Here is a 16110-nt window from a genome sequence, read left to right on the forward strand (position 1 = left end):
GTGGTTAATATAATTAAGTAATTATTTAAAATACATTAAGGATGGCAGGAGAGCGGATGTGTCAAGGTTACAGCATGTGGGAGCTCCTGGATAACATTGTGACCCAGGGCAAACACGTCTGCTGTAAGCTTTTGCAGCTTGAGGAACTTCAGCTCAGAGCATTGAGCTGGAGGCTGAGCTGCAGACACTGCGACACATCAGGGAGGGGGAAAGTTACCTTGATGCTTTACACCAGGACGCAGTCACACCACGTAGGATGGGGTCTTCTGACTGGCTCAGTGGCCAGGGACAGGAGAGTGTGACTGCAAGTGAGGCAAGTAAGGGGACCCAGAGGGCAGGAGTGTGAGCCTCTGCAATTGTCTAATAGGTCTGAGGTTCTCTCAGCTTGATTAGTTGAGAATAGGGGCTGCAGGGAGGATGAGCAAACTGCCCACGGCACCATGGTACAGGAAGACATTCAAATGGGGGGAGCAAAAAAAAATGTAGTGGTAGTAGGGGACAGTGTAGTGAGGGGGATTGACACTGTTCTCAGCAGCAAAAAGAGAGTCCAGGCGGATATGTTGCCTGCCCAGTGCCAGGGTTTGGGATACCTGCTCAGGGCTGGAGAGGAACTTGCAATGGGAAGGGGAGGATCCGGTGGTTATGGTCCATGTAGGTATCAACAACATAGGCAAGATGAGGAAGGAGGCTCTGCATAATCAGTATGAGGAGCTAGGCATCAAATTAAGCAGAGCCTCAAAAGGTAATAATTTCTGGGTTATTACCTGAGCCATGTACAAATTGACATCGGACAACAAAGATTAGAGAAATTAATACGTCGCTCAAAGATTGGTGTGGGAAAATTGGGTTCTGGTTTGTGGGGCACTGGCACCAGTACTTGGGAAAGTGGGATCTGTACCATTGGGACAGTCTACACCTGATCTTTGCTGGGGATGGTGTCCTCGCGAGCCGCCTAAGTAAGGAAGTACAGAGGGTTTTAAACTGAAAAGTGGGGGCAAGGGATCAAATTTGGGAAGATAACATAAACCAAAGAGTAGAGACAAGACAAGAGAGAAAAGTATTAATATGAGAAATGATAAACAGACCGTGACAGCAAGGGACAGAGTATAAATCAAAGAGTAAATCAGCAGATAAGGCTAGACTCCACAAAAATAATAGGACAAAGCTAAAGGCTATGTATCTAAAAGCACATAGCATTTGATACAAAACAGATGAACTGATAGGACAAATAGAAATAAATAAGTACGATCTGATAGCCATTACAGAGACATGGCTACAGGATGACATAGATTCGGTCTGAATATTGAAGGGTACATGACATTTAGGAAGGACAGGGAATTAGGAAAAGGTGGAGGGACGGCTGTGTTAATTAATGATAGTAATAACACATTAGAGAGGGATGATCTAAGTTCAAGAAATCAGGATGTAGAAGTGGTTTGGGTTGAAATGAGAATTGATAAAGGCAAGAAGTCACTTGTGGGAGTGGTGTACAGGGCCCCTAATCGTAACTACATGGTAGGGCAGAGAATAATGGGAACTTGCCAGAAAGGTACAGCATTAATCATGGGGGATTTTATTCTACATATAATCTGGAAAAATCAGATGGACAAAGGCAGTGTGGATGATAGTTCATAAAATGTTTTTGGGATAGTTTCTTAGAACAGCATGTTCTGGAGCCAACCAGAGAGCAGGCTATACTTGACCTGATATTGAGCAATGAGATAGGATTAATTTATAACCTCCTAGCGAAGGCACCTCTAGGTAGCAGCAATCATAACATGATTGAATTTTACATTCATTTTGAGGGAGAAATGAGTGCATCCAAGACTAGTATTTTAAACATAAATAAGGGCAATTATGAGGGCATTAAAGCAGGGTGAGCTAAAGTGAACGGGCAAATGAGGTTAAGGGATAGGTCTATAGAGGTTCAGTGGCAGACATTTAAAGGGATATTTCAAAATACACAGAATAGATACATTCCAATGAGAAAGAAAAATTCCAAGGGGAGGGCCCACCATCCGTGGCTAACTGAAAAAGTTAAAGACAGTATCAAACTTAAAGAAAAAGCATATAATTATGCAAAGATGGGTGGCAGGTCAGAAGATTGGAAAGAATATAAAGAACAGCAAAGAATGACAAAAAGATTAATAAGGAGGGAAAAAGGAATATGAGAGAAAGCTAGCTGGTAATATAAAGATGGATAGTAAGAGTTTCTACAGATACTTAAATAAGAAAAGAGTTAACAAAGTGAGTGTTGGTCCCATAGAAAGTGCACCTGGGAAATTGATAATGGAAAGTAGGGAGATTGTGGATTAATTAAACAGGTATTTTGCTTCGGTCTTCACTACAGAGGACAGAAGTAACATCCTGGAAATAGCAGTAAATCAGGAAATGGAAAGGAGGGAGGAACTTGGGAAAATTACAATCACTAGGGAAGTGGTATTAAGCAAATTGTTGGGGCTGCAGACTGACAAATCTTCAGATCTGGATGGACTTCATCCTAAGGGATTGAAAGAAGTGGCTAGTGAGATAGTTGATGCATTGGTTTACATTTTCCAAAATTCCCTAGATTCAGCAAAGATTCCATTAAATTGAAAATAACAAATGTAACTCCTTTATTCAAAAAGGGAGGGAGACAGATGACAGGAACCTACAGGTCAGTTAGCCTAACATCTGTCATAGGGAAAATGTTAGAAGTTATTATTAAGGATGTTATAACAGGGCACTAAAAAAAATTAAGGCAATCAGGCAGAGTCAACATAGTTTTGTGAAAGGGAAATCATATTTAACCAATTTATTGGAGTTCTGTGAAGAAGTTATGTGCTGTGAACCAAATAAAAGGAAACTGGTGGATGTATTGTACTTAGATTTCCAGAAGGCATTTGATAAAGTGCCACATCAAAGGTTATTGCATAAAATAAAAGCTTATGGCGTTGGTGGGGGCTTAACATATTGGCATGGATAGAAGATTGGCTAGTTAACTGGAAACAGAGTAGGCATAAATAGTTCTTTTTCTGGTTGGTAGGATGTGATGAGTGGTATACCACAGGGATCAGTGTTGGACTTAGTTGAAGGGTCTGCAGGAATGGTTGCTAAGTTTGCTGACAACACAAATACAAATAGAAAAGTAAATTGTGAAGGGGACATAAAGAGGCTACAAAGTGATATAAATAGATTAAGTGTGTGGGCAAAGATCTGGCAAATGGAGTATAATGTGGGAAAGTGGGAAATTGTTCATTTTGGCAGGAAGGGAAAAAAAGCTTAATATCTAAGTGGTGAGAGGTTGCAGAGCTCTGAGATTCAAAGGGATCTGGGTGTCCTAGTGCATGAATCACAAAAGCTAGCATGCAGGTACAGCAAGTAATTAGGAAAGCTAATAGAATGTTATAATTTGTGAGGGGAACTGATTACAAAAGTAGGGAGGTTACGCTTCAGTTGTACAGGGCGCTGGCGAGACCACATCTGGAGTACTGTGTATGATATTAGTCCTCTTATTTAAGGAAAGATGTAAATGTTTTAGAAGCAATTCAGAGAAGGTTTACTAGACTAATACCAGGAATGGGCAGGTTGTCTTCTGAGGAAAGATTGGGCAGGTTAGGCTTGTACCCACTGGAGTTTTGAAGAGTAAGAGGCAACTTAATTGAAGCCTTTAAGATCCTGAGGGGCCTTGACAGGGTGGATGTGGAGAGGGTGTTTCCTCTTGTGGGAGAATCTAAAACCAAGGGTCACTGTTTAAAAAGGGATCGCTCATTTAAGACAGAGTTGAGGAGAAATATTTTCTGAGAGGGTCGTGAGTCTTTGAGGAAGAGAACTCTTGAGTATTTTTAAGGCAAAGCTAGATAGATTCTTGATTAACAAGCGGGTGTAAGATTATCGGGAGTAGGCAGGAATGTGGGGTTGAGGTTACAATCAGATCAGCCATGATCTTACTGAATGTCGGAGCAGACTTGAGGGGCCGAGTGGCCTACTTCAGCTCCTAATTCATATGTTTGTATGTATTTGCATCTTTTTAAAACCAATATATATCGAAGAAGAGAAAAGTTCTGTTCACATAGATATTTGTGGTACAAATTAAAACTTTAAGAAGAAATTAGATAGGGTGAATTCAGACTATATGTGGTCCTGATTTATTTTGGGACTGGCATTAGTCTGGAATGTACATACAAGCTTAAAACAAGCGAGAGTTGACCGACAATTAATCATTCAAGTATTTGGAAAAGAGTTTAAAAAATAGCTGAACTAATGCCGAATAATGTTTCAATTTCCTTTACTTCATATTTCGAAAGGCTCCTACTCAACTTGGTGCAATAGAAGGGCAGAGTAATCAGACAAAAACAGAGTATTTGCGCTTGGACTGTGATTGCTCCCTGTCTTGTCACAGCAATACTAGATATTCATCATAGCCCAGATTTTGCTGGAATGGAACATTTCATGACATGTCTCATTAGACCTTTTCACTCAACCTTCAGTTAGAGCATGTTTTGCACTGTAACTTGCTGGTTCTGAGAGCTGATAATGGCGTAATGAGGACAAAGGGACATCTGGGACCTCGGTGATTGACAGGATCCACAGTCTGTCTCCTTAACCGATGAGATTTAAGGATTGAGAAAGAGGGGAATGATGGAGAAGGAAATCGGGTGAATTAAAGTCAAATCAGGCACAAAATGGAAACAACTTCTACCTGTAGGAACAAGATTGAACAGCTTAAATTTGTTCCTTTCTGGGAGGAGGGGTGGATAGGCACTGCATTAACAATTATGCAATAGGGACCCAAAAGCTGTTGAGCCCCAGCCCTAACTTTCTGCAATGAGAATCAGCAATTAACGTGCAAATCTAGCAAGTCTTTAAAAGCAACTGGGTGTTTAAGGGAGAGACAGCATTATCAGGAGGTTAATAGCAGAGGGGTATAAATCATACAGAACTTGTGGTGGTTCACAATTCACCAGATATCTCTTCTGTGCAGGATCTACTTTGCGATTTGTGCATGAAACGTTGTTATTTTGTCAGCAAAGTATGTCTGAAGCAATTATTTTTCTCCCATTCCCACTTGTGAAAAATGAGTAGGATCGGGTGAGGATAGGGTAACTGCATAGGGGAGGAAACAGTTGATTCAAAAATTATGGCCATGTCGTGCCACGTGCCTCTTGCACAATGACAATCCCCTGTTTGGCAGGCAAAGTTGAGAAACTGCATGTGCATTCATAAAACCTGACATATCCAAAGGTATCATTCTTGGATTAGAAGAACATTAATAAGCCCAAAAAGGTTTGTTCATTTTTTAAGTACAGTAATGCCACCTTCATGGATTCTCACACTTATCAGTGGAACCCCCAAACCTGGTTGCAAAGATGACATTGAGACGAGGAAGCTTTCTTTGGTGGACTGTTTATTGCTTGCCACAGAGCTTACTTCTCCATTCTAACACAATCTCCCCAGTGCTGGCCAACTTTATATACACACTGAGTATATTGAACTAATCAATACCCAACAGCTCTTCACCTTATTACCTTAAACTACTGGGTATTTAGCATCCATCAGGCAGAACCTATTAGATACACACAACCATATCTTCATTCCTTCCTTCTTTCCAGAGAGGAATTCAATAGATTACATAGAGACTAGGAGCAGGAGTAGGCCATTTGGCCCTTCGAACCTGCTCTGCCATTCAATATGATCATGGCTGATCCTCTATCTAAACGTGATATTCCCGCTTTCTCTCCATACCCCTTGATGCCCCTAATATCCAAAAGATTATCAATTTCTTTCTTAAATATACTCACTGACCCAGCCTCCACAGTCTTCTGTAGAGAATTCCACAGGTTGACCACCCTCTGAGTGAAGAAATTTTTCCTCATCTCAGTCCTAAATGACCTGTCCCATATCCTGAGACTGTGGCCCCTGGTGCTAGATTCTCCAGCCAGGGCAAACATCCACCCTGCATCCAGTCTGTCCAGTCCTGTTAGAATGTTATACGTTTCAATCAGATCCCCTCTCATTCTTCTAAACTCCAGTGAATACAGGCCCAGTTGAACCAATCTCTCCTCATACGACAGTCCTGCCATCCCTGGTATCAGCCTAGTGAACCTTCGCTGCACTCCCTCTATGGCAAGTATATCCTTTCTTAGGTAGGGAGACCAAAACTGCATGCAACACTCCAGGTGTGATCTCACAAGGCCTTGTATAATTGCAGTAAGACTCAACTTTCTGGAAGGTTTTAAGCTTTAAACTTTAAGGAAGGAAATCTGCCATCCTTATCTGGTCTGGCCTACCTGTGACTCCAGATCTACTGCAATATGGTTGATTCTTAACTGCCCTCTGAAATGGCCTAGCAAGCCATTCCATTCAAGGGCAATTAGGGATGGGAGACAAATGCAGGCCTTGCGGACGATGCCCACATCTCATGAAAACAAAAAAAGAACCCCTAGGAGGTATCTGCGCTTCTGTAATTCTGGCCTTTTGGGCATCACCTGTTTTAATCACTTTGTGTTTCTGTCTTCAGCCATAAAAGGGTCTGTAATTCCCTCCCTAAATTCTCTGCCTCCCATAAAACGCTCCTTTAAACCTCTGTCTTTGACAAAGCTTTTGGTCACCTGTCCCAATATCGCCTTATATGGTTCCATTCTGTTTGATAAATGTTCCCAATGTTTTACTTTGTTAAAGCTGCAAGTTGTTGTTGGCATTATTGCTCAGCACTGTACCTTTTCTTGATGTTAATAGCCAATGATTAATTGGCCAGAACTACAGTAATCCAGCACACAGCAACTCCAGATGCAGTCAGTGCCTTGTATAGCAAGTGACCAATAATATTCTTTCCCCATGGCCTTTTAAAAGGTCAAATTACTATGTTACAAAAACAACAAAAAAAGGAAACTCACCAAATAATCATCTGGCTTTATGTGAAAGAGTTCTCGGAAATAGCGGAATGCTAGTGGAGCATAAGTCTTGAACCTGAAGTCTGGATAGCGATGTGCGGGTGTAAGATTGCTTCCTTCGCTGAAAATCATTGTGAAGAGATAACGTAGTGATTAATAGTAACTAAAGAATAATTCATTTCAACTGAGGATTTAAAAAAAAAATTCATCAGATGTGGGCATCGCTGGCCATCCCTAATTTCCCTTGTGCCCTTCAGAAGGTGCTGGTGAGCTGCCTTCTTGAACTGCTGCAGTCCATGTGGTATAGGTACACCCACAGTGCTGTTATGGAGGGAGTTCCAGGATTTTGACCCAGTGATAGCAAAGGAACGACGATATATTTCCAAGTCAGGATGGTGGGTGACTTGACTTGGGGTTGGAGGGCGCTGTGGTGGTGGTACATGCAGGTGGTGGTGTTCCCACGTGCCTGCTGCCCTGTTCTTCCATGTGGTAGAGGTCCGGGGTTTGCAAGGTGCTGTTGAAGGAGCCTTGGCGAGTTGCTGCAGTTCATCTTGTATACACAATGAAGCCACAGTGCACAGGAGGAGTGAGTGAATGTTTAAAGTGGTGGATAGGGTGCTGATTTGGAGATTTTGTAATACTAGTAATTCCAGCAAAGCCTACCGAACGTTTTGGAATACAATTCTTCCAAAATCCTCTAAATGGCACTTGTGCTTGGATTGGACTGGCATATCCACACACATTTTTTGCATCTTCCTTTGTTTTACTCTCACCTTTGTATGACTGTTCATATTATTCACTCAGGAATTGGGCCAATGTTACATCACATATGTTTGAAAAATGCCTGCGCCCCCACAGTTCCTCCTCATGCCCAACAACAGGCCTGGAGAAACCTACCTCTATATTCAGCAACCCAGATGGTTGTAGAAAGAGTGCATTTTGTTCAGTGGGTGGGGTGTGGAGGAGGGAACAGTGCCAAAGGAAATTTGAGACACAAATGGGGTCATGGTCCTGTTGACCAGTTCTCTCCATCTTGCCATTTCCCTCCCCACTTTCGAAAACTGCCACAAATACCCTTTTCTTTTCCAACGCTTCTGTTTCCCCTGCAGCTTAACCATCTCCACTTGCTCCAATCTCCTGTTTGGCATTAATTGTTCAGTCCTTTTCATATAAAGCACTAGGGCCATCTTTCTGTACCAGCAGTACCATAGAAGTGGAAGATGCTGTTACAGAGGCAACAGCACAGGCATTGATCCCAAGAGCAATACTTCTTTAACATCAATCAATATTAAGTACTGCCTGAAAGAGATGGTAAATTTTACTCATCCCAGATACTTTAAGCCAAAATGCACAACATCAAGGTTGACAATCCAGTGCAGTGCTGAGGGAGCGTTGCATTGTCGAAGGTGCCATCCTTTGGATGGCAGATTCCACCGAGGCTCCTTCTGCCCTCTTAGATCGGATGTAAAAGATCCCGTGGCCAATATTTCAAAGAAGATCAGACGGTTCTCTCCAGTGTCCTGGTAAATATTTATCCCTCAATCAACATCACAAAAAATATAGCTTATCTAATCAACATCACATTACTGTTTATTCCTTTCACCCCTTTTGAACGAGCAACTCTCCAGTCCTCCCATGCAGCTTACATAGACAAGGAGCTTCTAATCATTCATTCCCATCATTGGGATCTTGCTCTGCCCAGATTGTTGTAATGTAGGAAACATGGCAGCCAATGACTGCGTGTCAAAAATACTGCATTGGTTGTGAAGCACTCTGGGAAGTTCTGATACGGTGAAAGGCGCTATAAAGATGCAAGTTGTTTATCTTTCAATGCCATGACATTTAGATTTTCTCTCTCTAGCTATTAATGAGCAGAATGTCACAGCAGACCTCGATTAAGTTTTAAAATATTAAAACAAATCCATTAAAGAATGAACAAATGAACATGGGACACATATAAAGATCAGACTTGATTTTTCTGTCAAAATTCTGTCTTCCTAAAGGTGATGAGATAAAGAGGTTTGCAAATCTAAATGCTAAACTGTACCCCTAAATACAACAGCTTTGATTTAAATAACACCTTTAATGCAGAAAAATTTCGGGGCAAAAATCAGGAAAATGGGCAACAAACCAAATAAAGGAAACTTGGCTAGAGAGGTGGGGTTTAGGATGGACAAAAAAGCAACTGTTATCCGCACAGTTTCTTCTCTTCTGTTTTTGTTTAAATGAACTGTGTTCCTATCTAAATTTAATGCAAACTCGAAGTTCTCAGTTCCTTTGGTTCAATATGAAAAAGGAAAAAGAGAGCAATTAAAGGGTAAGGCACGTGATTGGACGATGCCAGAGCAAAAGATATAGCAATCAGGTAGGAAAACTACAGATAAAGAAATTATGCCAAAAAACATGGGGAAGATGAATGCAGTAAAGGCACTGGGTGTGATGGCATAGAATGTTGAAGCAAGGTGGGAATGAATGATTAGAAGCTCCTTGTCTATGTAAGCTGCGTGAGAGGACTGGGGAGTTGCTCGTTCAAAAGGGGTGAAAGGAATAAACCAGGTGCCGACAGGCTGCTCGATGTGCAGGCAGTTCATTCCAGCGACTGGCTGATCGAATCAAGCAGCATGTTCCTTCAGTTGTTCATAATAGGCGAAGTACAGACTGTACTCAACCAGATCGTGCTGGCAAAACCAAAACTTAATGTCTAATGTTAAGTGTGATTCTGTGATTGACAGCACTTGCTGAACAGTCCTGAGTGTGCTAATAGCTACACTAACAGCCAATTTAAGATAATCAGTCAAGCTCACAACATGGCTCAGTTATGCTTGTTAGAAGTGACACCCATTTATACATAGGAACCTATTCTCTGCAAACAAAAGAAATATGTTTAAGCATCAGGCTTTTTAGAATTTCCTGGGAGCTTGGGGAGCCTAAAGCTCCCTGTCGTTTTCTCCATGACAACACCTTGGCCAATCATAGTCGACTTGCCAACCAATCAGCACCCTCTTCTCCTGCAGTGTAAATTGTTGTGATTGTTTGAAATTTGGCATTCTTGTGTTTGTCCTGATGAGTGCAAGATGAAAAGCTTTGGTGACATGCCTCTCTTTTCAGCAATAAACCAGGTTAACTATATTGGCCAGTTAGCCTAACAAGAATAGTGGGTAAGCTTCTGGGGATCTTATTATGGGATGAAAGGAACACTTGCCTAGAAAAGTAGAAGGACAAATTGATAAAGCTGCTGACAAAACAAAAAAGATACATAAGAAGCGGTGGCCTCAACTTATCTTTGCAAGATAAACTCCTTCCCTCCATTTGAAAAGGCTCCCTACACACACAACACACACACACACACACACAAACACACACGTATGTGCAGGGAATTGGGCTAAGCAACTTGGTTGGCTCCAGGTCAATTCTTGGAGGGCTACTGCTGCTCATCATTAAAAAGGAGAATTGCAACAGATTTGGAATCAGCATGTGTTCTGATTGGAGAATGGTAACAACAACTCCTGCTCCTTGTAAAGGTTTAAGTTTTGCTGCACTGAATGAGGGTCGCTGTTGTTTGATGCTGATGGGCAGCCACCTGTAAAAAAATTTCACAGCATATGTCTATATAATCTGTATAATGTTCACTGTAGGCAAGGGCACAGGGGATTGGGACATCTGTTCACATGGAAGGTGCACACCAACTTGGACTGAATGGACCAGTTGGCCTATTTCCAGATGTCATTTCTATATGATGCAATATAAACTAATTGAGCTTACAGGTTTGGAAGGTGGCCTCTTGTGCTTATTATTAATAAGCAAAATTAATGCAATGGTTTGTGGATGATATTTTCAAAATATACAAATGACTTCTAGTCATCAGCAGGATGTATTTTCTACATAAGCAAATAAGTAACTCCCCTCGCAGAGTCAGACAAAGCAAATTCATAATTATTCGTCACAAAGTTTCCTCAGGAGTACATCCACAAAATATTTAAGATATCTTCACTGTAACATGTTAGCAATTTTGGAGTTAAAGGTGGAAATGTCACAAGATAAAAAGGTTTTAAGAAAATCAAACCCAACCTTGGTAGAAAGACACTTTCCACAACGTAGAAATCTTGCATAAGCACATCCCTGCCTGGTTTCGATGTGAGATTCCCAACAGCGTATCCTATTCCAAGCTGGATAGAACCTTGAAGTGCAGATGATGGCGTCTGCAGCAAAAATAATAATTAAAAAATCACATGGTTTCTGTGTAACATATTTATAACTTACCCTAATGCATAAGTCAAGGCCTTTTAAAAGCAAGATTGTTTGTAATCAGAACAAATCATTGCAAGTATCTGCAACAACACAAAATACAGAACATTCCAGTCAAACAACTGTGATACAGGACGAATTCTAGCCATGGCAATAATAACCGATCTTGAACATTCTATTCATTAAGTGAGAAGAATGGAAGTTTAAATTCTCTGATTTCCCCACCCCTTCAAATCTGAATCTTCAAGAAAAGCCATATATACAAACAAGTAAATAGCACAAGCGCTTAATGTTCTATCCCAGAAAGCCAGTTGAAGGATAGGACTGGAGTCAATATTTTCACACGAAGTTTTTTTTTAAACAGAGTTACACATTACAAGCATACACCTCCTACACAAGTTTTAGCCTGCCTTTATTTATGTGGGGCTCAAGTGAATCCTCACTTAATGCCCACCACATTCATACAATTAAACACAATGATTAAACAATTAACACTAAACTCTTCACATTCAAATTCTTTACCCAAAAAGAATTAACCAACTCCATTAAAATAATCAGTCTAATGAGGCAACGTAACCACTCAATAGATTGTGAACATTCGTTGTAGCAGGCTAGTAAACAACGGCATTCATCTCTCGGAGCAGACATAACAACTCATAAATTTTAATGTTTGAAATTCATCTCAGCACCTGAGTCCAAGTGCATGAGGAGAGTGAGTATGTTTAAAAGGTCAGCATTGAAAATGTTACCTTTTTGTAAATCTTCTCCCGAGAGTTGCCTTCACCACTGTGCCCATTTTGCTTAGCAGCAGCATTTCTGGTTTCAGTCATAGAAGTCATCTAGAAAACAATAATTTAACATTTAATTTAAAAAGTATATATTTTCTTTAGGAACATACAGCTATTAGCAGTCATTGCAAAGTTTTATGAATTGCCTATAAAAGAAAAATACACAAGTTAGTTGGAAGATCTACTTTCGATGGCTAGCCAAGGGCTAGGAGGCCAGACAGATTCCGGGGCCAATACTCCCAAAATTGGGCCGTTGAGTATGAGTGACTGGGAGGGCCCTCATGAAGGTGAAGGGGTCTCGCCGACTGGTTGAAGAACTGGCTGGAACCCACTGCATTATGTGCCAAACACTTGACAGGGCAGATGTATCATATCCTCCTCAGGATCAAGGACCCCTGGGCGGAATTCTGTTTGCTGAGATTTGCCGACCGGCCAGAGGCTTAAAATGTTTTTTTTTGAGGGAAAAAAAGAACTGGTGCATTTGAAATTGATTGCAACTAAATTTATTTTTTGAAATCCTCAGGTATCACTTAGTCTTCTGTGGTATTACAACACAGGGAATTAAGGCCAAGTTTGGTGTTCAGGCAAGGTGGAGCTAGAGAGGATTGGTTCCTTGGGCAAGAATGCTGGGTGCGGGGGGAGGGCACAAGGGGGCAAAACTGCAGGGCTACAGCATCGGATCCTGTAAGGATTCAATTGCAATGTGGGGGCATAGTTGGGAGGGAAAAGGTGTGTGCAGGTTGTTCAAACACTCCCTGAAAATTCTTTATATTCTTTTGAATTGGACCAATCCTTCTTTTGAAAGGACTTGCCTTAGATCTGTTAATGGAAACACAAAGTAAAAACCGATGTTCCTCTAGAGCTGGTCAGTTCCACAATTCACCCAGTGAAAATCAGTTAGTTAAGTCTGCACCGTCAAATATTCACTGGGATATGGTTATAGGTAATAACAGTGTTATCGATAGACTTAACTGCACGAAACTGAGCACTTAGACTGTAAAATTGAGACTTCTGTACAACAAGATATTTTTTCCCCTTTTCATTTGCTTAGTTCATGGACGTTTTTTAACCTTGATGCGAATTTCCTTTTAGAGAAACAGACCTTCCATACCAAAACACTCCCCTGTAAAACAATCCTGTTTTATATCACTGACGTAGTGTGGCAGGTTTCCACAAGTAGCATCTCATCTAAATGTGGACATTGATATTTCTAATGGGAAATATTTACAGGAAATGCATGCAGGCATTTTAAGTTTTTTTTAAAACATTCTTTATCAATATGTTTTTCCTTAGTTCCAGATCTCAGGATATAAACTTTGTCCATTTGTTACCTTTCTTGACAATAGGGTTTACAAGTCATCTGAAGTTTTTCATGACAACGAGTTCCTTCATTTGCCAAACGTAGAGTTCTAGCACCTTTTGATCAAAATAAAACATGTATGAGAATTGGTGCAAGATCGATATAACAACTACTTACTTTCGCAGTAGCAAAACATCCCAAGGTGCTGCACAGGAACACGTTCGATACTGAGCCACACAGGAAATATGAAGGCAGGTGACCAAAAGCTTCGACAGCGATCCAGATTTTAAGGAACAGCTTAAAAGGAGGAGAAAGAAGAGGAGAGGTTTACGGAGGGAATTCCAGAGCTTAGGGGCTCAGGCAGCTGAAGGCACGGCCACCAACGGTGCAGTGATGGAAATCGGGGTCTCTACAAGAGGCCAGAATTGGTGGAGCACAGACATCTTGGAGGATTATGAAACTGGAGGAGGTTACAGAGATAGGGAGGGCTGAGGCAGTGGCGGGATCTGAAAGCAAAGGAGGAGAATTTTAGAAAGGCGTTGTTGCTGGACTCAAGAGCCAATATAAATCAATGGCCAGAGGGGTGATGAATGAATGGAACTTGACGTGAGTTAGGACATGGGCAGCAGCAGAGTTTTGACTGAGCTCAAGTTTATGAAGGGAGGGAGTGGGAGGCCACGTAGGAGAGCGTTGGTATAGTTGAATGTGGAGGTAACCAAGGCATTGGTTATACAGGGCAAATGGCTCCCACTCTACAGAAAGCTCCTGAAGGTGACATTTATTTTCAGTAGCTTTTAACATTTTTTGATTCCCTCCTCCTACTTGGCATTTTTGTTAAAAGGTAAAAAGAATTTTAGAGAACTTGGGTCGTATCTGAAAATGTCAAGAAAAGTTACAACCTTTGAAATGGGCTTGAAAGGGAAATGTTTTAAAAGCAATGAAATGGCAGTTGTCAATATCAAAGTGGGTTCCACAGCATGCTGTCTCTCTGAAGGGCTTCCAATATTTCCACAATAAAATTCAAGAATACTGTATTTCACAACACATCCGACAGTACGACGCAAGGAAGAACACAATTACTGGTTATATATAAAGACAAACAAAATTCAAATTGGTTTTGATTCTAATTCTTGAATTAGAGTACTGGATTCCTTTTGACAAAACAAAAAAGAAAAAGTGCAGAAAAACGTTTCAAAATAATTTTTATCAAAAATGCAACGTGAGAGAATGTTACACTTCGTAATAGGACAGCGATTGTTCAATACTGGCTGGATGAATGATGTCGAAAATAGAACTTCCCATAAGCCTTCAGTGAAAATTTAAAATTTATAATTTTACGTGAAGTAGCATATTTTTGAAGTTTTTCAATTGTCCTAAAGTGGTAAATAATTATGACAGATAGGGAGATCTGTAGTATCTTAAATCTCTATTTGTGATACCTATTTGAAATTTATTTCTGGTTATTTATGTTACTGTGAAAGCCTGACCATCTGAAACGTATATGTTGTCACGAGTTTTATCAACAACCTTTGAGCAGAATTTTTTAAAAAAAATTACACAATGAGTCATGATGACCTGGAACACGCTCCCTGAAAAGGGCAGGGAGGCAGAATCGATAGTAACTTGTGAAAAAAGGGGAACTGGATAAACGCTTGAAAAAGGAAAAATTGCAGAGCCAAAGGGAAAGAGCAGGAAGGAGTGTGACTAATCAGATAGCCCTTTCAAAGAGCCAGCCCAGGCAGAATGGGCTGAATGGCCTCCTCCTGTGTGCTGAGAGAATCTATAAACTCACTGAACCCAGATAGGTTGCTTTGTACTGAAAGCAATCAAGTTAAGGGGTTTGGTAGGGATATAAATGGATGTGTCTAGTATCTAGTTGGGATTCAGGAAACCACCATTGTATTTTGATCAAGTGTATACCTGTATTTCAGGCTGAAGAGTACAACAGTCAGGCTGCATGCTTCATCAAGATATAAACAGATACCTTTTGACTCTATGGTGGAAGGACGAAACCATTCAAAATAACTTTACATTACTGATGATGATTAACATTCAGTTTTAGGAGATTTAGCACGTGTTTTTGTAATTGAAATGATTTGTCACAAGCTGTTAGATGAAATCTGTACTATTATTTTTCTGCCACTGTTTACTTTCAATAAAAAATTATTACCCTTGGCCCTTCTGATACCCCAAGTGTGAGACAGTCTTCACTCTTTTACCATCTTAAGGCTATCTAGAACACAAGAGGTGCACTTGGACTCGGCTGTCTAATTACAGGAACAAGGGTTTCTGTGGTAAACATTACGTCCCCAGATGTTGTGGATATTATCTCACACATTATTAGTTCTCTGGGTGTGACGGTTAATTTTCAGGAGAACAGATGTCATATTTGGTGAAGCCATTAAATTGTAACAGGACATCAGGCTGAACAAAGGGAATGTGAATAAATCACACTTTCATGATAAAAGGCAAGACATTTACCCACAAAGTAAGAAAAAAGGCCGCTGGGGTGAAAAGTACTAATTCAATAAAACTTAAATTTGTCAATAAACAATAAATGAAGACAAATTACCAAGCCACAACAGGAAATAAAATCCCATACTAACCACTTTCCAATAAAAAGCTAAATGTGAACAAAAACAGGCTAAATATTTGTGCCCAAACTTCATGCTAGAGAATTCTTATAGATCCCACTTTAAATATGTACCTTCTGGATGAAAACTGTATGCTTTGAAATTATGGCAAATGAAACATTGATGACTTGGTACCTAAAATTTCAACAATTTACTGTCCAACTTGGTAGAGTGCCTGGGGAAAATTGGACTTCAAAACCAGATACTGTACGCCACATCAACCCAGCAAATTACCTGTAGCATTCACCAAATAGTAAAGCTGTATTCCAGTT

General features: G+C 40.5%; 1 protein-coding gene across 16 annotated transcripts in view; it reads right to left on the bottom strand.

Moving 5' to 3' along the window:
• The window catches only part of LOC121277245 (phosphatidylinositol 4-phosphate 5-kinase type-1 beta-like), a 637142-nt gene that overhangs the window by 60705 nt on the left and 560327 nt on the right, over window positions 1-16110 (bottom strand). For 9 of the 16 annotated variants that reach the window (XM_041186464.1, XM_041186460.1, XM_041186462.1 and 6 more), the window contains 4 exons: window positions 13237-13321; window positions 11867-11956; window positions 10941-11071; window positions 6876-6993 (listed from right to left, as the gene is read on the bottom strand). In XM_041186464.1, coding sequence (XP_041042398.1) covers window positions 6876-6993; window positions 10941-11071; window positions 11867-11956 — 339 coding nt within the window. In that variant the 5' untranslated portion in view covers window positions 13237-13321. Of the gene's footprint in view, window positions 1-6875; window positions 6994-10940; window positions 11072-11866; window positions 11957-13236; window positions 13322-13382; window positions 13503-16110 lie in introns of all 16 variants that reach the window. The other 7 variants (XM_041186457.1, XM_041186458.1, XM_041186453.1 and 4 more) reach the window with 1 other exon arrangement.

This window comes from Carcharodon carcharias, chromosome 4, assembly GCF_017639515.1.
Source record: "Carcharodon carcharias isolate sCarCar2 chromosome 4, sCarCar2.pri, whole genome shotgun sequence".
Lineage (NCBI taxonomy): Eukaryota > Metazoa > Chordata > Chondrichthyes > Lamniformes > Lamnidae > Carcharodon > Carcharodon carcharias.